Raw genomic sequence first — 23,780 nt, forward strand, 5'->3', positions numbered from 1 at the left:
AGTTCTTAAATATTTGTGCAATAGATGTAATACTCAAGTACCTTAAGTTCAAAATACTGCTCGGGTACCTGAAGTAATTTCCAAAGTATTTAAAACACCACTTAAGTCTTGAAGTTATGAAAAAAGGCTTGAAATACTGCTTAAATACTTTATTGACCAAGTACTCCACAATTATTTTACTGCGTTATTTGTCTAAAACTTTTTACCATCAAGACTGAATTCATGAAATAGTTAATTGGATTAGAAACTGATAATAGTTCTTGATTTGTTGTGCTGAGAATAACGCTACATTTTTTAAAAATAAATTCAAAACAGGCAAAGTTAAAAAATTAAACGAAGAAAAGCAGAGTAAGAGCCAACAGTAAATTTTAGATTTGGAGGTGCTGTTTTCAAAGCAATACTGTTGTAAGGTTTTGTTATGCAATTTTTTTGAATTTTAGAAGAAATCACTTCTAATCCTTAGAAAACATATGTATGTGGAAATTTTAAGTAAAGCTCCAAACCAAAAAACTTGGTTTCGGCTTTTATTTGAAAATCCAAATCTTAATCTGCCAATTGCTTTATTTTTGTTACGTTTTTCAACATTTTTTCAATTGAAATTTTTAATTTTTTTCAGCCTGGAACCATTGCTTTGTATTTCAAAGGCCCTAGTATGTGATGGCATACGGCATTGTCCATACAGCATTGACTACGATAGTGACGAAGACAATGACATGTGCTGGAATCGTAAGAAAATTGACGACGGTGTGATCCTCGAACACTGGGTGATAGAAATGTTTAGAAATCTCTTCGCCTTCGACGCTCCACCCCCAAATGCAGAAGCAAACACAACCAAAAATCCAATAACGGAGAAAACCGTCAACGATGGTGCGAAAAATAAATCACATGTCGTAGGTGAAAATATGGCCAGTGGAAGTGGGTATACCAGACGCAATACAACTCGCCTAGGTCTAAATAGTGACCTTTCGAAATACGGACCATGGGGTTATTTGATGCTGGGCATGCTTCTTTGCGGAGGGGCACTTCTTATTTGTGGACTTTGGGGTAAGATATGAATGAAAATTATTTTTTTGTTTTACTTTTCAAATGCTTTCGGTGAATTCTTTGGCTAAGGGTGCTATTATTTTGTATCTATTTTATATATATTTGTTGGACAACATTTACATAGAATGCTGTTTCCTTAACAAAACCGATCACACAATTACAGCTTCTGCATCGCAATCAGCCCACAGTGACTCTGATGCCTCCATGCAGCAGGGTAACATCACAATCGAGCATCAGTCGACGCCTCCAAACTACGAGGAGCTCGATCCACCACCGCCCTACTCCGTCCTATTTCCCAACCAAAAAGCTGTAACTCCTGAGGCGGATGCCACCGCAGTCACTTCAGCATCTGTAATGCAAACAAGTACAAGCACCGAGCCAAACACAAGCTCCACGCCTACATCCACGCCAACACCCACAGCGGTAACCACACCAACGACAACGCCAACGCCATCCACAACGACAACGTCAATAACCACCGAGATTTCAGTCACTTCCTAGCCTACTGCCTATATAATTAGTTTATTAAAAACAAATTTTTAAAAATTGTAATTAATGATTTTATATATGACTGACTGTTTATGCTTATTATGCTCATCAGCTATTTAATTAAAGTTTATTAAGTAATTTTTTGTAAAAAAAGAAAATTTATTTTTAATACACTATAATAATTATGTAAAATTTATGCGTAGGTAAGGTCTGTAGATTGTAGCTGTGCTGCGAGTGGAATGTATGGATGTTGTCTATATTTTTTATTTTGTGAATATGCGAGTGAATGCGTTAAGATTTTAAATTACAACAATATCGAAAATTGTGTCTTCTCAGATACTTTTCAAAATTTTCTTTTTTTTATGTTTTGTAAAAGTATTTTGTTTTTGTAAACAAAAAATTAACAAAAACAATTTGTATGTGATATGACTAAAGTGTCTGGGAATATAAAAATACACATCTTGATTTTGTTTAAAAAAGGAAGAAAAATACATAAAATATTGTGTTCTCTAGATATTAGTTACTTTTTTCGAAGTTTTGAAGTGACCTGCATTTTTAAGTCGGTCTTTTAAATATTAATTTTACACAAATGAATTTATTCTTAACTCTTAACATTAATGTCGATTGAAATGACTTCGAAATCAAAAACGCAAATATAGAAAACAAATTGTAAAAACTTAGAGTATTAAATGAACTTATTTATGTAAAAATAAATGTATGTAAGAAATTAATTTTGTTTTTATTATTACTTTTTTCAGGTTTTTTATTACAACTTTAACTAAAAAGTTTAAAAAAAAATACAAATCTGCAAAAATTGCCTCTTTTTAGAAAACTTTTTTTTTTATATTTAAAAAACGGTATTACATTTAAGTGTTAAAATTAATTTTAACTTCAGGATTCTAAATAAAAAATTGATATCATTAAAACAAAACACAAATTTTGTCATTTAGAAAATCGGCCACAGACTATGTGTTAAAAAGATAAAAGCGCTTTAGTCTCCTTTTATAGGTTCTTAGAAAGCGAACTTGTAATCTTTGTTTAAAAAATAAGCAAGATATGAAGATACAGTTTACAGTAATTTTGGCATTTTTTAATACAATTATTTATATAGTTAAATTAAGTATTGATGAGTGGAGTATTTCTTGCATTAATTAATGTTTTTTTTTAACTTAACTGCTTTTACCAAAACATCTTTAACAGTTCTAATAATCCTAACATCTTTTTAGGTCGGTTTTCCCGCTATTGTGTTTCTGTTTTTCTTTATTAACTTTTTTTATCAACCAAATATGGAAAACATCTTGAGTCAATGTATGGAATTTAAATGTAGAAAAAGTTTGTGGTCAAATATCTTATCATCATCGAGGTTTAAAAAGCAAAAATTGTTCGTGGACAGAATGTACAAAAAAAGATAAATAGCTTAAACCAATTAAGTCGACTTAAGAGCATTTACCTTTGAGAACTGTAACATGGACTTAGGTAATATTTATTTATTAAACAAATGAATAAATGAGAAGCTACAATTTCTTTTTAATAATATAAAAAAAACACCACGTAAAATTGTATAAGAAAATCATTTTTTTTTGTTGTTTGTTTCAAAAAATTGCTAGTAGAATTGATCTTGAAAAATTAAAAATTAGGAACTAAATATATTTTAGGCTAAAACTAATTTTTACCAATTAAACAAGCATTTATTACAAATTTGTATTTCTTGTATAAACAAATACAAATTGGATAAACAAAATTAATTTAAAGTCAATACCTTCTATTATTTACGAGATATCGAGAACCGGGCATAATTTTGTACCAAATTTGAGTACTATTTTTTGTAGATTTTGTTTTTTTTTTATACAAACATTTTCTTAGGTCAATTCGATTTTTCTCAAAATTTTCCGAATGTTGAAAACAATATTTGTTATAAGAAAAAATGTATTTGAAGCCAATATCTTAAATTTTTTAAAAGATATTTGAGTCAAAAATTCATTTTAGTAACTTCTAGATTTTTTTTTGAGATTTGTATTGTTTGTTAAAAAACTGTCAATTCGATTTTTCTCAAGATTTTTTGAATGTTGAAAACAATATGTGTTATAAGACAAAATTAGTTTGAAGCCATAATCTTAATTTTTTTAAAAGATATTTCAGTCGAAAATCAATTTTTACATACTTTTAGAAATGTGTTTTTAGGTTTTTATTTTTCTAAAAAAAAACTGTCAATCTTAAAAATCTCAAAATTTAACCAGATATGAAAATTGTTATTATTCGTTGCCAAAAATTATTTTGGAGATAAAATAATATTTTGTTTGTAAAATATTCGAGGTGACAAAAATTTTGTTCAGTTTTTTCGATTTATAAAAAAATCGTATTTGGATTTTTTCCCTAAAATATATTTAATCAGTATTGCGTTACAATATATAATATTCAAGCCTCTAGCGTTATTGTTTCGTGAGATATTTTGGGCTTAGCAAAATGTCCACCTTCTTTTAAATTGTTATGGTAAAAACCACCCACTTATTTTTTTTGGAGTCCTTTCTGCATTATTATCTAAATAACAAAATTTATTTGAAGTCGATATCTCTAACGACGTACGAACGTACAAACGCACGAATGGAAATCTCTCTTAAAATCTTGTATTCAGACTTTAGGGACCTTGACACGTCGAGAAATGTCAAATTTTTCAAATCTACAAATCGAACCGATTACAATAACTTCCTATTTTAATTTAAAAAAGTGAACATTTTTCTTATACCGAACTAATATAATTTCAAAAGTTTTAAATTCAAAAAACTAAAGGCACTTCGATTATTTTGCGAACAAGAAATAACTTAAAAAAAAACGAAAAAATAACAATTTTGGTATCTGGTAATATTATGTATAAATACATACAAATCATTACTAAAACTTTCTAAATTCATTTTTGACTCAAATATCTGTTCAGAAAATTAAGATATTGGCTTCAAACGTGTTTCATATTAAATAAGATTTGTTTCTGCAATCGGTAATTTGTTGGAAATTGGAATATTGAAATTAAACTGATTTCATCATGTGAAAAATATTGTTGGTAATATTTCGTGTATCAAAATTTTACTTTAGAATGCAAAGACTTCAAGTGGATGCAAAAAATACATGAGTTCCCAAATGATTACAATAAATTAAATGCAGTCAAGTGATTGGAGAAAAAATGATTGCAGTTATTTTTAAGGTCACTTGGTGATTGAAAAATTGTATGTCAAACGAATGCAAACTTTAAGTTTAATTCAAAATATTGCATTCTCTTATAAGACTGTTCACAAACCAATACCAATATTGAATTAATAAAATCGTATATTACATACTAACTGACCGAACTAAGAGCCCGTTCACACGATTCGATATTTTCACTGTATCGGACATTTTCTCGATTCGGTGTCTTTCGGTTGGAGTGTTCAGACAGTACGGTAATTTAACCGTACACCGTACTCAACCCTACATCGTACTCGGTTTTCAGTTTCATTATTAAATTGTAAAACACAAAAATGACTATATACTAGCAATAAATTATTCAACAGTAGCCCAGACGAAAAATGATGCACTATCGGTCAAAATATCGAATCCAAAATTGTTTTGGGGTTAAAATCATTTTGTATTAGTAAAGTTTTCGAGGTTAAAAATTTGTTTTCAGTTTTTTTTTTGATTTATAAAAAAACCGTTAATTGGATTGTTTTCAAAAAATACATACGTTTGGTTCACGTTACAAAATATTATATACAATTTAATTCAAGTCTCTACCGTTTTTAGTTCGTATGATATTTAGGATTAACCAAAATGTTCAACTTTTTTAAACTGCTATGGTAAAAAAAACCACCCACGCAATTTTCTTGAGAGCCCTTTCTGCATCTTGAAGTTGATATGTCTTCTGGTGTTTCAGCTATGGACGACGAAATAAACGTCGCGAACGTACGTACAGTCGTACACACGCACGCACAGACATATTTCTAAAAATCTTTTATTTCGACTCTAGGGACCTTGAAACATCGAGAAATGTCAAAATTTGCAATTTGACAAATCGGACCCATTACAATAACTTCCTATGGGAAGTTAATAATATTCCAAAAGTGTATTATAATTTTGATAATGTTTTTCAATTATGTATCTCGCGACTTGACGCAACTTTCAAAATTTATTGCATATTTCATTGGGATAAAGACACAGCTAATGTTTTGTTGCATACTTTTACTCATTAAATTTTAATTTTAATTCAGGGAAGTTGATTCGATTTGTTTCAAAAGATATAAAGGGCTTTTATTAAGAGCCCATTGTTGGGCAGCTGTTATCTTTTTGCCATTCTACAAGAAATACAAACTACGTCATTACGATTCATCCAGTAATAATAACAATGTTAATTTTAGTCTTAAGAAACAACAAAAAAAATGATAATTATAAATTTGTTTATTATAACTCGATTTGAGTTTTGCAGTGAAGATTTTCGGCTAAAATGGTTTCGAAAACGCCTATATTCTTTATTACTTGCTTCTTGGGCTTCTTTAGACAATTGCCCAAGAGGTAAAATTTAAGTCTTAATAATATCCCTCGAGTGCATACGGATTTTATGTATAGAAGGTGGCATGTAATACCAGGAATTGATAGATATCCTTTGTTTTGTTAGCGTATAATCCAAACATTTCGGCATCAATTTCACATTCGCACGATATCACTTCAAGCAAAACACGGAAGTGATTGATTAAATCAAGATTCAGACCTGGTATTTCTGCTGTAAGTTCAGGATTAAAAAAAATGTTTTGGCAGTGTTGTCATTATTGGTGTTTCCAGCAATTTGCTTTGGCATATCAATTAAAAGCCCCCTTCGTTCCCGAAGTGGGGTTTGTAGGACTTTTTTCCTTGTTGCCACCGATTGTTTTTCCATTTATGTGCTTGCAAGTTACTTTCTTATTTCTAACTTATAACATATAATGCAAAAGACACTCCTAAGCCTGATTTTTTTAATAATAAGCACACACTTAAGGAGATTTTACTACCCTTATTATGGAGAGGCACAGTGTGAGTACTAGGAAGAGGAGAGAGGGTTTAAAAGGAGATGTCGATGCACATTGCTTTTGAATTCCTAAATATTGTAATGACTAGGAAAGACAGAGTGTGGTAAGGCATTCCACATTCGCGTATTACGGCTAAAGAACGATTATCTGTATTTGACAGTACGGCCGAAGTTGGGCTCGAGGGTATACTGCTGAGCATTCATATAAGCGCAAGCATTACAGTTAAACTGTTTAAGGGAGGAATGCACCTCTCTATTTCACTAGAGCATAAGCCGTTAAAATACCCGTAAAAAAGGGTCAGACAAGAGACCTTACGACGATGTTCAAGCGAATTAAATGAACTTATGATGATATTATTATCTATCAATTTAAATGTTCACGTTCAATACTATCCAAGAGGTTTAAGTAAGTAGCAGGAGCAGCAGCCCAGAGATGGGAGTTATACTCAAGCTTTGGACGTATGTAAGTCTTGTAGATAACAGCCCGATCAGAAGGGATGAAATATTTCTTGCATCGCCTAAGGAAACCCAAGCACCTTGCGGCATTTTTAGCGACATCCACAAGAGGTGGTTGGTGACACACATACCGAGAATATCGAGGTGTTCAGTCTCATTGATGCAAGTGCCATCCATGGATAATCGCAATGGTGGTATATCTCGCTTTAACGATACAAGACAGCATTGGGTTTTCGAAGCATTAAATTCCACGTGGTTTTTTTGTCCCCATTGAACAATGCTATTTTCGTCGGAATTTAATGAGTTTATCATATTTTTTCGTTGCAGTTCCGCATCCGAAGAAGAGGGATGTGACATGTGAGTCTGACAACGAATATGAAAAGCTAAGAGTACTATCGTCAGCGAAACAATGTATTGGATTAGATGTTGCAGACAGGAGATCATTAATAAAAATGAGAAAGAACGTTGGAGATAAAACAGAGCCCTGGGGCACACCAGCATTTATTTTATGGCTTTCAGACTTGAATTCATCCAATACTACTTGTTTTGAACGTTCCGAAAGGTAATTACTAATCCAATGAAGCAGGGATTCATGAAAACCAAAAGCATGCATTTTCGATAAGAGAGCCTGATGCAAAACCCTATCTAATGCTTTTGAAATATCAAGTGCAATAATCTTACTTTCTCCAAAACCATGTAAAGATTTGTTCCACTGCTCGGTGAGATGAACCATCAGATCACCAGTGGACCTATTGCTACGAAAGCCGTATTGCCGGTCATTATGAAGCTTTCGATCTTCGAGATATTTCTTGAGCTGATAATTAAACAGTGTTTCCATGCCCTTGGAAAGAAGGGACGTAAGTGCCATCGGTCGGTAATTAAAGGGTGAGGAAGATTCGCCTTTTTTTGGGAATACGCTGGACAAATGGAGTTTTCCATCCGCTCGGAACGAGACCTGAGGAGTAGGATAGATGAAAAAGCTTACGCAGTGGTTTTGCCAGCGATGAAGAACACTTCTTCACAACAATAGTGGGGATACCAGTTGGACCCCATTAATACAAAATTCAGCAGGAATCGGATGCCTCTCCTACTTGGGTTTCATTTAGTGCCAAAACAGCTGGCTTGTATGAAACAGTATGCGGTATGCCATAAAAAATGTTGTCCTAAGCCACAAATATTACAATAATTTACTCTGAATTGTCATTGCAAATAAAAAAATGTCTAAAACCAATACAGATAGAGATGATGGTGAGTTGTGTCTCTATTGCATACACAAATTTTTTGATTGCGATCCACTTTTGTAGAGACTCTCCATATATCAAATATTGCCGATAACACAAAATATATACCAACGGACTGTTTTAAACACAATATCTCGAAGGATACATGAGGATACAATTATAAAACCCTTCCCAAAGTTAAGGAACACAAAAAAATCGTTTTAAAGGCTATTTCTTACACGATTTTTTATTTTTTTATTTGTTAGTATACAAAAAAATGTCTTACCCACAAAATGTCTATCATCAACTTGACACAAGAAAAGCAATGAGCTTTCATTTTTTTCGCTTGGACCAACCTGATGACAGGGAGGGATTGAACCCAAGACATTTTGGAATGGCAGTCCTATCTACTTACCATCATGTGATTGTACTAAATAGAGATAAAGAGATTATGAGTCGGATTTAAACCTTAGGCCGTTTATAAACTTTTTTGAAACGTTTAATTTGATTTCCACGTCACCAAAATCGTACCAAAAAATCGAAGATTTTTAGATGTTGGGATTTTTTTCTTTGATGATTCTAATTTTTTGGAAATATGATTTTTCTTAAAAAAAACATCGTTTTTTCTTGTATTAAAATGAAAACTCTATAACGTATTTTTGATAATTTTTCTTTCATTCCATTTATTACATTTATTTAGCACTTAAACAAATAATGATTTTGTTTTGAATTATTGTTATTAGATTCTTATATTCTGACATATTATTTACTATTAATTTTGTTGCTTTTGTTTTAATGTTTTGCGTGTTGTGTTTCATATGTGAGTTGAAATCGTATGAGTCTTTCTTTTTTCACAAAGTAAAAGATCAATAGGAATAAGCATTTATGAACTTTTTCAAGAGACTAAAATGTTTTAACTTAATAATAATAAGATGCATAGTTTTTATATTTGTTAATAATTATACACAAACACATACAAAACTTTTTTAAATAAATGCTATATACACGATTTCTTATAGATGTATTTTCGTTATTTTGTTTACATAATCGTTCGTATAGTTATGGTTTTTATATATATTTTTTTTAACAAAGAGAAAACTTAACAAGTCAATAGATAACATTTAAATTTATAAAACACAAAGCAAAATTTATCAATTCTATAAATAAAGTGTATGTTTGAAAAAAAGCAAACAATTAAACTCATTAATAATTGTTTTGCGTGCTGTGCATGAAAAATGTTTAAAACATTTGTTAATAAGTCACAGTTTTCTTTTTTTTTTTCAGTTTTCTTGTGTTTTTGTACGTTTATTAAATATACTATGAATAAAATTAATTTTCTATTTTAGGGTCGTACTAACTGCTGCTGTTGACCAGCCTTCAATCCTTAAACAATAAATGATTTCAGCAAATCGATATTCATTTTACAAAAAATGTTTAACAGTCATTCCAAAAGAGTAGGTAGCTATAATTATGGTGAACAGGTATTTGTTGCAATTTAAATTTTGTTTATCTTTTTTAATAGAAATAATTTTCTTTTTCTATTTTTGAAATGCGTGAATGATTGTGGTAACAATTTAGTGGTTTTTGTTTTATTGTTTGGTGTTCTAATTAATTTTCTTATCTTATATAGATAGGTAATTAACACTAATTCATTTCTTTACAAATATACTTTGCAGCAATTTTGTTAAAATCTGTTAATTTTTGTTTCATAAGATTTGGGCATGTTATGTTTATGTTTTTGAACATAATTCATTAATTTTTAAATTTACCTATTTTTAACAATTTATTATATTCTTAGTTATTTTTTTGTTTTTGTATGGAATTCAAAATAAGTTTTTTTGTTTTTATATTTTTTTTTAATTATAGATATGCATTCTATTCCTAAGCTTATAAAGACACACTTTTTTCTCTTTTCAATTTTACCTAGTAAGAACAATAAATCTATAGAATTTGCATTTGTTTAGCTATATTACGTTATCAGTTTAGATTTTGGAATCATAACCTTATTTTTTTGTTTAAAGCCCTGTTTGAAATATGAATATTTGCTTCATTACTTAGAGAAACTCATTTAAAATAATTGCTATTAAAAATTTTGTAAGAAAAACAAAGAGTGGTTAGCTTGATGATGAAGGCTACTGAAAGCTTTTCTTAATTTCGCGTAAATTTATTTTAAATAAATACAAATCTGAAAAAATCACTGTTTGTTAAAATTATTATATAGCCTTAAAAACCAAAATGAGTTGAGCTTACACTAATACTTAAGAATGAAAAAAATTAAAATTAATTAAATCAAAAAATGCTAAAAAATGTATGGTTTTGAAAACCTTATAAAAGGATACGAATATGGGGTAAACCTTATAAAAGGATAAAAATATAGGGCCTTCAACTGCAAGAATGGAAGGAAGCTTGTTAAACTTCCTTTTCATCAAATCTATTACTCCAAACTTATTGCATTAGACTTGTTTCTTTCTTAACGAAAAGTCCTTGAGATCACAACGGGAATGCTCATTGAAGTGCAGTGCGTCCACCACTTAACTTAATTTAACTTTCAGTTGCAGCAATTATTGTGTTTTTCGAAATATTGGCGGTTTTGAAGAAGAAAATAAAAACGTTTTAAAATTTTTTGTCAAAACAACTGTGAAGAAGGTGTTGTTTTATTGAAAGCTGTCAGTAGTTAAGTAATTAAGTTAAGTCATTGCATTAAAAATTACTGCAGATTGATACAGGGGAATCTAAGAAAGAACAAATTTTGGACTTCCTTCAACAACTACCGTACTCATCTGATCTTAACATTATTAAATATACTTGGAATAGTTAGTATCCACATATTATTATGACGGTCATCAGTTTAAGGACTTTGTCCTTAATTTTTGGAATTATGTTAGCGTTGAGCGAAATATCGTGTAACTATATCATGAGGCTCTAGGATTCACATCGGGACTAATTTACTAAATGACCAAGAATAAAGGTGGAAGTACACAGAAGCAAACTCAACATAAACGTGTTATTTTTTGTCATCCAATAACAATTTAAATTTTTGTACCTATTCAGTCGACTCAAAAAAATATTCAATCTTTCCTTATAGAAAGCTTTGCAAGTGGACGAAAGAAAAGCTATTGGTTGATTTTAAATAATGCTGTTCAAATTCTTTTCTTAATATGTTAGGAGAGTAGTTTGCAACACAATACTCATCGATATTTGGAAAAAATGAAAAAGTATTTTCAAAAGCGGAGTGCATTTAAAAACTATTCACTTTGATACAGTGAAATGAAAAATTAGAATTCACAAAAGATAGTATGTTTAAAAAAACACCAATCTTAGAAGATATCCCAAAACCCACAAAAACTCAATTTTTATTTTGAAAAAAAGTGGGTATATCCATACCAAATATTAAAATAAATATCCGCTCTAGGGAAAATTGGGATATTTCTTTGGGATAGATATTTAAGGCTTTTCTATAGCCCGAAAAAAATCAAAGTGATCATTGTGTCAGGAATTATTTAAAAAACCATCGTCACACTCGAAAAATTATAAAAAAAAAACTTCCTCTTCTTTAAGACTTCGCGAAATGCAAAGTATCCTTAGAATAGCGTTAAGACTTCGCGAAATGCAAAGTATCCTTACAATAGAGACAAATTCAGTTTTTTCGGCAGCTAAAACTAGGGAGAAAGCTAATGTTATGGCCAGCTTATCCACTGTTAAATGCACGATTCACCATGCTAAACAGTTAAGGCACCTGAAGCTTTAGAAAAAAAACACCACTTAATGACGCAGGGAAGAAGCAACGCAAATGATTTCCGGAAAGTTATTTTTTCCCGACAATAAATTTAACCTACTAGATGGGCCAGATGGTTATAATTATTATTTTCATGACCTGAAGAAAGAGTACTGATTTTAAACCGTCACCATGGAAAAAAGGAGGCGTCTGGGGTTTAATTTTACTGTATGGCGCTATAGACTTGGTAGTTCAAGATACCAAATGACTAGGAAAACATACAAACCCCCGCAGGAACCAAATTCCACAGTATAAGCAAGCTTTTTGGACCAATTCCATGTATTTTTCAGCAGGAAAACGCTGCCATACACACAGCCCGAGAGGTAATATCCCTTGTTGTGCACCCAATCGTACACTTGCTACCTTGGCCACCATATTCCACGCACCTTAACATACTTAAAAATGTGTGGTTCTAGCTTTCACGTAAGGTACATGAGAGAGGGAAGCAATACGATGACAAGAAAGCGCTTATTTGTGGTAACAACTTGAAATCTCTTTATAAGTCCTTGAAAGATAGAATTTTTGAAATTATTTTGATAGGCTGGTGCTAGCAAACATTATTAAAAACTTAATGAAAGCTAAAAAACATAACAATATAAATACTTGCAAATTTATTTTCATTTCTTTGGTGTGATCGAAATCTAATGACCCGATTTTTTCGCATATTCTTCACTCAATTAACAAATTTGTCATGAAAGTTCCGTAAGTTGAATCTCCCTTTTACCCAATTGTTATATTTTATTGTTGACAAAATAGTCTCTCATTTACAATATTTGTTTTTTTTCTAATCCATGCTGTACGAGTAAAATATCGATTTAACTTCTCGAAAATGCTTGCGTGTAAGTCGAACTAAAAAAAAAATTGTAACCGAGTTTTACCGATATTATTAGATGTAAGGAGTTTCAAACTTTAGATAAACCGAGAAATACTAAATCGAGTTTTTATTTTATTCCAAAGCTTAGTCAAGAAATTTGCCGTAGCAAAAGCCTTAGAAAACATTGTATAAGAATAATGTAGATGTAGTAGTTGTTTTAAAATTTTTTTATTTTAAACTAGTGGACCAGCCATGCGTTGCTGGAGTTGAATGTTTTATGCAGGTTTTAAAAGTCAAATTAAGCATCAACATTCAAAACAAAATCAAAAATTAAACGGAAGCAGCGAGGTTACGTTCTATATTTGTTTGTATAAAAACTGATTGAAGTCGCCATCTGTTTGAGATTTATAAAACTTACTGTTATCGGAATAGTAAATATTGTTTTTATTGTTAAATAATACGTAGCTTATTTCTACTTCACCCTGTGTTAAGAAATATAATTTTTTTTGGAAAAATTTACATATGTCTCTGACTTTTGGCAATGTTGCGTGGTGCTCGGAGTTTCAAATTAGGGTTATTAACTAGGCCAATATCGTAAGCAAATCATTTGAAAATCTGAACTGTAGGATTAAGATCATATTCTTTTATTTAAATGACTAATTCAATGTACTGAAGTATTGCTCAAAAATTAAAATAACGCAAATCACTGATATTTCAAACAGTTCTTTTATATTACTATACTGAACCTCTCTCTCCCATTCAGCCATTCTACTTAAATATTTTTAGTTTTAATATTCTTCAAAATCTTATCATTTTTATTTCAAATATTTCGCGTTGTATGTAAATTATCTAAAATCAAAATATGTATTTTGAATAAAGTGGTCTCTTGCATTTCAATATCAATTTTTCTATATAATTCTTTCATTTTTGTTTTTGTTTCAAAATAAATATTCTCATGTATATCTATACATATCGTCGTTTAGTGTTAAATAGTTATTCAAAGGCTTCTTCTTCATCATTTGGTTTTACTAAAATGTATAAGTTCATAAAATTTTATTTTCAATCATTTTATATTATACTCGTATGTATTTTATTTATATTTTTATTTTTATTTATCTATATTTTATTTCTCAGATATTTTATTCATCTATTAAAATGTTTGTTTTTCTTCATTTTGTTCTTCCTTTGCTAAGTAAATAAATTCTTAGATTTTTTTTTAGTTAAAAATAAAATAAGGCCCGTGGATATACTATATATGTTATGAAAGCAGTACTTGAATTTTATCACCCTTTGTGATGTTGTACAGTTTTGTTTTTTCTTTACATTTTTTTGTTTTCATTATAAATTTTAACTTTTTTTCAGCGGATTAAAATAGTATGTGAACTATGTGTATATATTTTTTAATGAACGGGAAACATTTTACATTTTGAAATAAGTTTTTATATAGGTAGGTATGCAGTAGTAATAAGTTGAAATGCTTTAACAGTTTTTATTTTTAATTTTAAATATAAAATTTCTTACAAAATTTTAATTTTATAAAATTTAATTATATATAATATATACTTTTGCATTATATTTCATACGATGTATTTAATTCTTTTTGTATCATTTATTTGGTATAAAAAATAGAAAAGGGGTTTTGATAAAAAATTACGAAAGATCTTTATGTTATATTTTATAAATATTTCATTTTGTTTTTGTTTTTTTTTTTTATACGAATTAATAGAAAAAACACTTTTGATATTTAAGTTTAAGTAAATTTTTTTTTATAAATGATAAAAGATTTAAAAAATAAATAAAAAATAATGATTTATAATAAATAGTGTATTACATAATATATGACTTAAGTGAAAGTGCTTGATGATATTCTTTTTGGTTTTGTTTTATACTAAAATTTAGCCTTTTATTACCTATTGATAGAATTTATTTAAGCAAACCAACATATCTTATGTTTCTTTACGCCAATCTTATTTCTCGAAGAAAAATATAACAATGGCTGCTATAACGAATGGAAATTACTTCGGTTGAATGCTTGTCGTCGGATTGGAAATCAGTATAAATAGATTAATGTTTTATCTGTACTTATATTTTTTTAATGGGAAAGTCAGTTAGTTTATTTGGCATCCTTAACGTTGAAACGGAGCCATCATTTTTTGTGAAGACGTAGTTACGAGGCTGGAAAATGTTTTAAGCTACTTTTTACCGCGGTAAAATATCTCTCCACAGCTCATAGGAAGAGATATGCCGAGAAAAACATGTACACACATTACGATCCAAGAAACTTTGCTGTTTTGAAAATACAGATATGGACATTAAAATAGACACAGTTGAATTTTCTTAAAGTAAATTAAAATAAAAACAACAGCATGAATGAGAACAATTTTTACCTGCTGTCAATAACATGGCTGGACTCTCTTAAGAAAAATAACAAGGCCTTTAGTTATTCATTACTTGTTTCTTCCATAAAATGAGTTTTTTTGTGGTCATTAAAATAGAAACAGTTTGGCTCGAAGGCGTGTTTATTCTTGTTGATGTTAAAAACATCAACAGTTCTATTTATTGGACAGTAAGTGTGTCTAAGAACATTTTTTTACTTGAATATATTAAATTAAAGTTAATATGATGGCCGTGGAAAGCATTACAACCCCGAAGAGAACTCTGCCGTTTTGGCTTTGCCCTAGGAGAGAAATCACTGCAAGCGCAAATAGGTCTCTCAAGTTGATTGTAAACCCAATTGAGCCAGCAAGAGTAAACAAAAACAGCTTGGCCAACGAAGAAAAACAACCACAAGAGGAGATCGCAAAATCATCTGCGCTTCAAAAAATGATCCAATCAAATCTTCCAAAGATATCAGAGCTGAACTACAGCTTACAGCTTAATATCTTAGATAGAACAATTCACAGAAGACTTGTCGAAGGTAATTTGCATGGAAGGATCGCAAGAAGATTCCCTTTTCTAAGGAAGGAAAACATTGCAACTAACTTAAAATTCGCTTACGACCATATTGATTGGACTGGCCAAGAAAGATTCAAAAAGTGGAGAAATGCTTTGTGGACTGACGAAACAAAGATCAACTTCTACGGAAATGATAAACAAACCGTGAGAAGGCCACCTTTGAAAGAACTCAATCCACAATACATCCAGAAGACGGTAAAGCATGTGGAGGTGGTAGTATACTACTTTGAGGTTGTGTTTCATAGTATGGCGGGCGTAGGCTCAATTCATCTAATAGAAGGTAAAATGGATCAGATTATGTAAGTAAACATCATGAAGAACACGATGCTGCCTTATGCTAAAGAGAATATGCCTCTCATATGTGTTCTTCAGCAGGATAATGATCCCAAGCATTTATCCACACATGTGAAAAACTACTTCAAGGATGAAACACCAATGTTATTGAGTGGCCATCCTAATCACCTGATTTAAATCCAATAGAGCGTTTGTAGGGTGTTTTAAAGAGGGTGGTTGGGAAACATTACACCAAAAACAAAGCCGAATTGTGGAGGATAATTCAACTCATATTTCTCTAGACAAATGTCGCCGATTAGTTGTCTCAATGCCCAACAGATGTCAAGTTCTTATTTAAGGCAGAGGTGGAGCAACGAAACATTAAACTATTTTTTAAATGCAGAATTGTCAAACACATAATTCAGATTTTTGGAACTATTGTTTCAATTTTTATGTTCCCATTTTTATATTAACTACTGACTAAACACTTCGTTAAGTGTATTCATTTAAATGTCCATATCTGTATATGCATACATATTGCAGGAAGTAGCAGCAGATTTGAAGGAGTATTTGTCAATAGACACTATAATGGATTCAGAACAGAGCACTTCGTACCCTCAAGATTGTGTTAACTTACTTGAGCTGTCCTATATTCCCACATAAGCTGCAATTCAAGTTAGGCGTGCATGAAATATTTATGCAAAGTTTATATGTCGTTCGATGGTGTTGGAAATAGTGATCAGTAATTATTCTTCGGACCTAAATAATTCTTACTTCAATTCCCCTTTAAAGTTAGTTTCGCTACGACAGTTAGCAAACACTTAAACTATCTGGGCCCAAGCTAGTGGAAAATCGCAATTTGATATTAAGAATTTCTTCTACCCCAAGAGCGTTAAGCTTAGTCTCTATTATATGAAATTGTCAGAATTTAAAATTTGACTTTAACCAGCGAAAAATAATTAAGGATTTGATTTAGGGCTCCAACCTTGGAACTATTCGTACGAATTAGTAGTAATTTATTCTTTGACTTATGTTTGTCAGTCAACTTTTGTACACAATTATCTGCAGTATTATTATTAGAAGTAGGACCTAGTGCCTTACAACCCCCAACTGTTTCTTTGTGCGAGTAAAGTTGTCAGGAATAGAGGGAACCTACTATTTCCGAACGGGTAATTTGAGAAAGCAATTTTAATGACAAGAATTACTCTTGGAAAATTTGTCAATTCCTCGTAAGAGGCAGTACCCGTGAGAAAAAAAACTCTAGATGGCACAGGCAGGGATTGAACCCAAGGCATCTGGCTTGACAGACCTGCAATTAAAAATCTGATAATATGAACACACCACACATTATTTTTGTTTGGAAATCACAGGGAAACTGGTCAAGCCCCGTCCCAATACCAAACACATTACTTCCCTAATTTCGGTTAAATTTATGAATTTTAAAAAAGTTTTGAAATAAACGATAACATTTAAAATAAGCCTTTAAAATTGTATTTGAACTGATATCTAACAATATTATTGATAAGTGTGTTGCAAAATGCATTAAATCATAATTGTTCGTAATGTCGTGCCAAAAGCTTTTGCATCTACAGCTTAAAAGACCTTTGGAATATCGTATATACTAAAAAGTATTACATTTAGTAGAAACGTAAATGACAATACAAATTCGAGAACTTTTAAAACACATATGTTCATTAATGAAAAGCGATCTGTGAAAAAGAAAGTCATACCGAAATGAAGACGAAACAAGAGCGATATCTTTATCGTCTTTTGTTGGCAATGATCAATATATTTATATATACTCGTATATGTTTCTCTTAATACTTCTCACCAATTCGGCGCAGCATTCAACTTTTCTTTGTTACAATCACCACTAAATCAGAAGAATGTAAAAGTTCTCAACAAGTTCATCTTTCGATGAAGCTTTTGTTCCGCATAAATCGTAACAATAAAATTCCAACCTTCCGTGCATTCTCCCCCCAGTAAAAGCAGCCCCACAGAAGCATACCCTACCAAGGAAAGGTCCAGCACCATCAGTGCGGAAACATCAGTGGTCTAGCCGTACTGGTTAACTTGTGTTTTCGTTTGTCGCCAAAATCAAAGCGATATAGAGGCGATATCTTGAGGCCGGTTTTTTCCGGTATGATTTTAAAATGCGGTTGTTCGGTGCTAACAATTAATGGGCGTTTCATGGAATGCATATATTCACTATGCGGAGCACCCAATGGGCGTCTAGTACTGGGGACATTCATTTTTTTGCAAGGCTCGGGCTTGGTCTCATTAAGTTGGCAGTTAAGTGGTGAATACTTGTTTGGTTTATATATCGAGAAGATATTGTTGATAAGGCTCAGTGCACTATGGCCGCCATTGGCATGGTGATGGCCACCGGAACTGTGTTCTGGATAGAAGTTGTTGTACTTATAAGTTGGGATAGATTCGGGATAGATTTTTTGGGAAAAACGATGAAGGGGCGAGCCAGCATGTTCAAAAAAATGAAACTCACTATTGTTTTGTTGCGGTGGAGAAGGCATTCCATCTAGAAGGTTCTTTTTGATCATCATACGTTCTTGTTCACGATCATGAGAATCTATGGGAGCACCATTATTGTAGCAACCAACATTGACGTTCTTCACTTTCAAATTGCTATTCATGTTGCGTTGTTGCATATCAAGGTCGATGGGACTTGGGGGCTTTTCAAGCTCTTCCCAGTACTTTTCTAGGTCAATGTTGAAGTCTTCCAGGTCCATTTCGGTGGAGTCTGAACAAGTGTCATCATCATAGCGGCTGGGAGGCTTCACTTCAAGCATTGACTTGTTTCGTATGGGTCGGTAGTCGTGCGACAGAAAGTGCTCATCTTCGTCGAGGAACTTATCTTGACACATCAAGCGCTCCCGTTCATCACGGATAAAGTGATCTAAGTCAGTGTCATAGGGATCTGCCCTGCAATGGTAGTGATCTTCAAAATGCTCAGCATATCCTGGAGCCGAACCATAACAGGGTCTATGCCGTGCTTGTTGATGGTGATGACAAAATTCATCGCAAGTTGGGTAACGGATTGAAGGTCTACGATTCCGTTCTTCCCATTCCGCGATCAAGTTGCGCCTGCTGGTGCTCGGCCCTCGATCGATATTACGACGATCCCGAACAGTCCGGCGATTGTAGTTGTAGATTTCTTCCAACAGGCACTTAGAACTCGTGCACCTATCCCTGGCGCAGCAGCGAGTGTGGGAATCGGCACAATGGTAGTCCATAGATTTGCGCATAGCTTTCTTGTCCTTCCGCGTTGGCGGAGGCGGCTCGTAGTCAATCACATCAAAAGGCATAGTCTTCGAAGTTCCTGCACTGAAAGAAAATGATTTCGGAACCGCTGGAGCTGTAACAGTCGACTGGTCATAGCCTCCAAAACAGCAACTCTTCGACTTTGGGTACTTAAATTCCTTGCAACTAGAAGATCGCTGCAGACTATGGCCAGCTCCACCATCTTGACTATCATATGACTCATCTAGCTCGCGAATATTTCTCAGCTTTCGATACATTCCGTACTTCAGACAATCCGGAACATAGTCATCATCCAGATCCTCTGATCTGTTCGAATAAATGTTATCGGTATACCAGGACGGATCAAGTGACTTCGGCTTGGGCTTAGCATTGAGTAGCTTTTCTTTCTTCGATTGGCGATAACTTTCGAAACAAATACTTTTCATTCGTTCTAGCTTTTGTTCCCTAATTCGTTCCCAGTTTTCCCAGTTCTTATCATTTTTGCACTTATTGCTATTACTTAGACTACTGTTATTTAAACTATACTCTTGACTAAAGTTATTACGGCTACTACTACTATTGTTAATATTATTATTATTAGTTTTACCATTGGTATTGGTATGATTATAGCTAGTGGTACTGCCACCGCTATCGGTGACAACTATTCTTATCCTACGTTTGGTCTTATCGAGCAATTTCGATGATAGAGATGATTTCGGTTTATCACGATCACGATCGTAAACCGCTGGCGGCTCTTCTGGCTGTCACACCTCCTGTAAGTATTTTATTGGACAGTAGCCTTGGCGATTGTCAGCGGAACGGACCATAACCATGCCATTGACTTCATCACCAGTCTGCAAAGAAAAAACTCGAATAAGAATTTTAGAAGTTTTGAAAATCGGATTATTTTACCTGAATTACAATTTGATCCCTTAGTAAAGTCATATTTTCACCACGTTCCCCATCTGACACTTGCAGGTTGTGTGTGACCTGCAGAGGCTTTTCGCCAGCATTTAAGCGGGCGCAATACTTCGAGGGGAAAAATCCCACACGTCCTAGCAGCTTCCCTTTCCACCAATCAGGGTCAGAGGTCTCGATAACGGTTACCTTGAAAAATGAAAACAACAAATTATATTTTTTAAGAAAAATGTTTAGAACATTTTAAAAGGTATACGAATGTTTTTGAACACCGCACCCGTCCCTGCCAATTTGTATCAAAGTGAACTCTATTCTATTGTCTTGCTGTTCATTTGGCTTTTAATGCAGCTGTATTAACAATAACAACAACAACAAAATCACAAAGGATAAATGTTCAACCCCTTTACCTATGCTCGTTATAGCTCTTTTAAACTTTTAACCTAAATTCTTTTTTATTTGCAAACAGAGGGCAGAAGGCTTAGGTGTAAAGGTTAACTGAAAATATTCAAACACAAAAAAGTACAATGTACCACTTCGCCAAGTGATCCGATTCGATAAAATGTTCTTCTTTTCTTTTGCATTCGAGATTCAAAGTGCCTTCATCGATTTACAGAAAACCAAGAAAAAAATTCAATATAAAACCCTTTACATTTGTAATAAAGGTAGACTCTTGTGCTCGCTAAAGGCAAGTTATTGAATCGTTAAACAAAGTATGGTCTATGTGGCACTTTAACCCTACACACAATGTTATAATTTTTAATATTTATTCATTTTTTAACATAATCTTGACTAAACAAAATAAACGTTAACTAAACGAAATGAAGCATCCACAGCTTCAATTGGAATTTCATTTAGGGTGATATTATTTTTTGACGAAGCTGTTACGTTAACGTACCATGGGAACAACGGCATGGTGAAGCCATATGTTAAATGACATTTTTGAAAAACTGACATTGAAGACATAGATTTTTGTTAACAATTTGTGCGACCTCACGCAGTCCATGCAACACCAAGCTCCCATTTCGTGTTAGGTACATCGAGAAAGACTCTTTACCGACTCTACGATATTTTACGATATGATGTGCTCGACCTTAGAATTTGCTAAGCATGCAATGTTGCTTCAAACCACAAGCGTTTAGAAGAAAGTTTACTTAAATTTACTTACTTTTTTTTATAAATTTAACAAAACAAATTGCAATAAAAATACAGTTGACAGCTGTCAAAGCGTCAACTTAATATAAAATAGATCTATGCTGGCGTTGCAGTTGGGCTTACGATATCAAAAACCTAAAGCCGCGGCAAAGCCTGAGGCAACATTTTAGATTTCCTCAGTAGAGTCCGAACGCAATATCAATCGTTCCAACATTTGCAATCAGATAAGATCCATTCGAGACTCGTATAAATGTCAAAAACCCGTCCGTAGTATGATTCTACTTTAACTTTTATAAGTAGCATTTATTCTGCGGATGTTGTTTTTGTTATTCGTGTAAAATCCTACTAGATTTTCCAACAAAACACGGGCATAATCAAAGTCATAATTTCAAACACCAAGCTTGGGTTGTAAAAGAGTTTAAGGAAAAAAAATTACGGAAATTTGAAAAAAAAAAAAAATGAAACAAAACCAAAAATTAAAACTTCACAAACCTTTTGAAATAAACATTTTTTTGTACTAAAGGAGCTTGAGTTCTCTTATAAAATGCCTTATATTTCATGATTAAGCCGCATTTAATTATTTTGCGTAATACTAAAAGAAATTTAGTCTTTGAAAATTTGTGATGCATCAAACACAATGGCAAAAATCGTTTGTCATTTGAATTTTGACCGATACGAACGTACTTTGTCGCTATTCGCATCAAAGCTTCATCGTTAACAGTAACATTGACCACTCCGTAATTGTTAAGTATTTAGAATCAATTCCAAAGTACACAGACTACATCATCCCCCAACTACAATTCGACAGAAATTTCCAGATTTCTATACCTTCCAGATCTGTGTAAAATTGGATTGACTAATGTTCCAAATCAAAAACAAATGAAAAGCTTTGGTGGAAACGGGTACATTGAAAGACTGAAATTAAGTCTCTCATTCCGCCTCACAAATCATTGTACGGTGTTCCGGGCGGAGCTGTTAAAAGAAATCTTGCACTGGCTTAAAAAAATGTTATATCAACATCTGATATCCGTATTTTTTCAGAAAATCAGGTCGCTATCAAATATCTACCACGTTTACCTAATTCTGGCTTAATATTAGCTACATGTAAGCTAAAGCGATTTAAAAGGCAAACATCAGGTGAAATAACATCAACATGTCAGGTCACGAAAAACATCAGTCTTACACAAGATTTGAAGTGCTCAGGATGCGTGCTGGCGTATTCTTAAATGACTTTTGCAAAAGCTGCAAAGAGGAAAAAACAGTTCTTCACATGCTCTTCTTTAGCTCAAAAACGCTATGATGATCTTAACGATCTCAATCATTTAACATAATCATAATTTATTAACATAATCAGTCTTTCACGTTGAGTGAGGGACTAAGACTGGTTTTATTGAGCTTAAAAGAAAGCCAATTCACTGGCCTAAGTGTGTCCTACTCTATCACTGACAGCCACTTTAACCCAACCTAATCAAATTTGTTTTAGAACTGACAAGTAAACGCTCTCATTCTCTAATAAACTTTCCAAATCAGCAAAATATTAAAATATTTTGGTTTGCATCTAACATGATGGCAATCCGTTGACTTTTTCAAATTCGTTTCCGTCGAACCGCGTTTGTCAAATATATTTATTTAAGAATATGTTTACTGAAAATAATTTACAAAAACCGGCTCATTTAAATTATCTTTAAAATAAACTGTTTTAAAAACAAGAAAATACCTATGATTTTTTCGTTTATCACTTTTTTTGACATCCCCAGCTTTCAATACGTTATTTGAGTTTTTTACATGAAAAAAAGACATGATGTAAAAAACAGCTTGATTTATTTAATTTGGTATCATACAAACAAAAAAGCTGAAAAACCTATTCAAAATATTGGAAAACAGCTTTAAAACTTCCACAATTAATGCCTCATTAAGGGAAGCTCGACACTCTACAGTACCCATGTAAAACATTTGTTCGTAACTCATAAAGCCTTCCGAAAATCGGTATCCCCATTTATTTTCTAATATTATTTTCGCAGTAATTGATTCGTACGAAGCAAAAAAGTTGTATAGAAAATATTCTTAAATTTATTGAAAACATCTTATCGCCAACATTTGAACAACACGTTTTATATAGAATTATTGTTATTGCCATCATTCCATTTAAAAGTAGGTTAGCACCCACTGGAGCATATACGTGCGACAGAGTTGTATGTATTTATATATATACGAGTATATGTTTTTATTATTTTATCGCACAAAGACTTAACAGCAAAAACGTTTTACGACAAAGCCAAATGTTCACCTCCATAACCCAACTCTTGATTTTATAAAGACCATAGAATTTTTGAAAGAAACAACAACAGAAAAAACTTTCTGAGACTTTTTTTATTCGATGCGAAGAAATCAACCTTTATG

At 32.2% G+C, this 23,780-nt stretch overlaps 2 protein-coding genes across 3 annotated transcripts in view; one reads left to right on the forward strand and one right to left on the reverse strand.

The window, feature by feature from the left end:
- LOC129951412 (uncharacterized) overlaps positions 1–2,264 on the forward strand; it is a 38,016-nt gene extending 35,752 nt beyond the window's left edge. Inside the window, exons 4-5 of one of the 2 annotated variants that reach the window (XM_056063540.1) lie at positions 617–1,044; positions 1,169–2,264. In XM_056063540.1, the coding sequence (XP_055919515.1) occupies positions 617–1,044; positions 1,169–1,545 (805 nt within the window). In that variant the 3' untranslated portion in view covers positions 1,546–2,264. The remainder of the gene's footprint in view (positions 1–616; positions 1,045–1,168) is intronic. The other variant, XM_056063541.1, reaches the window with a different exon arrangement.
- A 6,625-nt stretch (positions 2,265–8,889) lies between these two features.
- Positions 8,890–23,780, reverse strand: part of LOC129952439 (uncharacterized) — a 369,098-nt gene continuing 354,207 nt past the window's right edge. The window contains 2 exon segments of the mRNA XM_056065014.1: positions 8,890–20,164; positions 20,223–20,417. Coding sequence (XP_055920989.1) covers positions 18,086–20,164; positions 20,223–20,417 — 2,274 coding nt within the window. The 3' untranslated portion in view covers positions 8,890–18,085.

The sequence above is a fragment of the Eupeodes corollae genome, chromosome 3, assembly GCF_945859685.1.
Source record: "Eupeodes corollae chromosome 3, idEupCoro1.1, whole genome shotgun sequence".
Taxonomy (NCBI): Eukaryota; Metazoa; Arthropoda; class Insecta; order Diptera; family Syrphidae; genus Eupeodes; species Eupeodes corollae.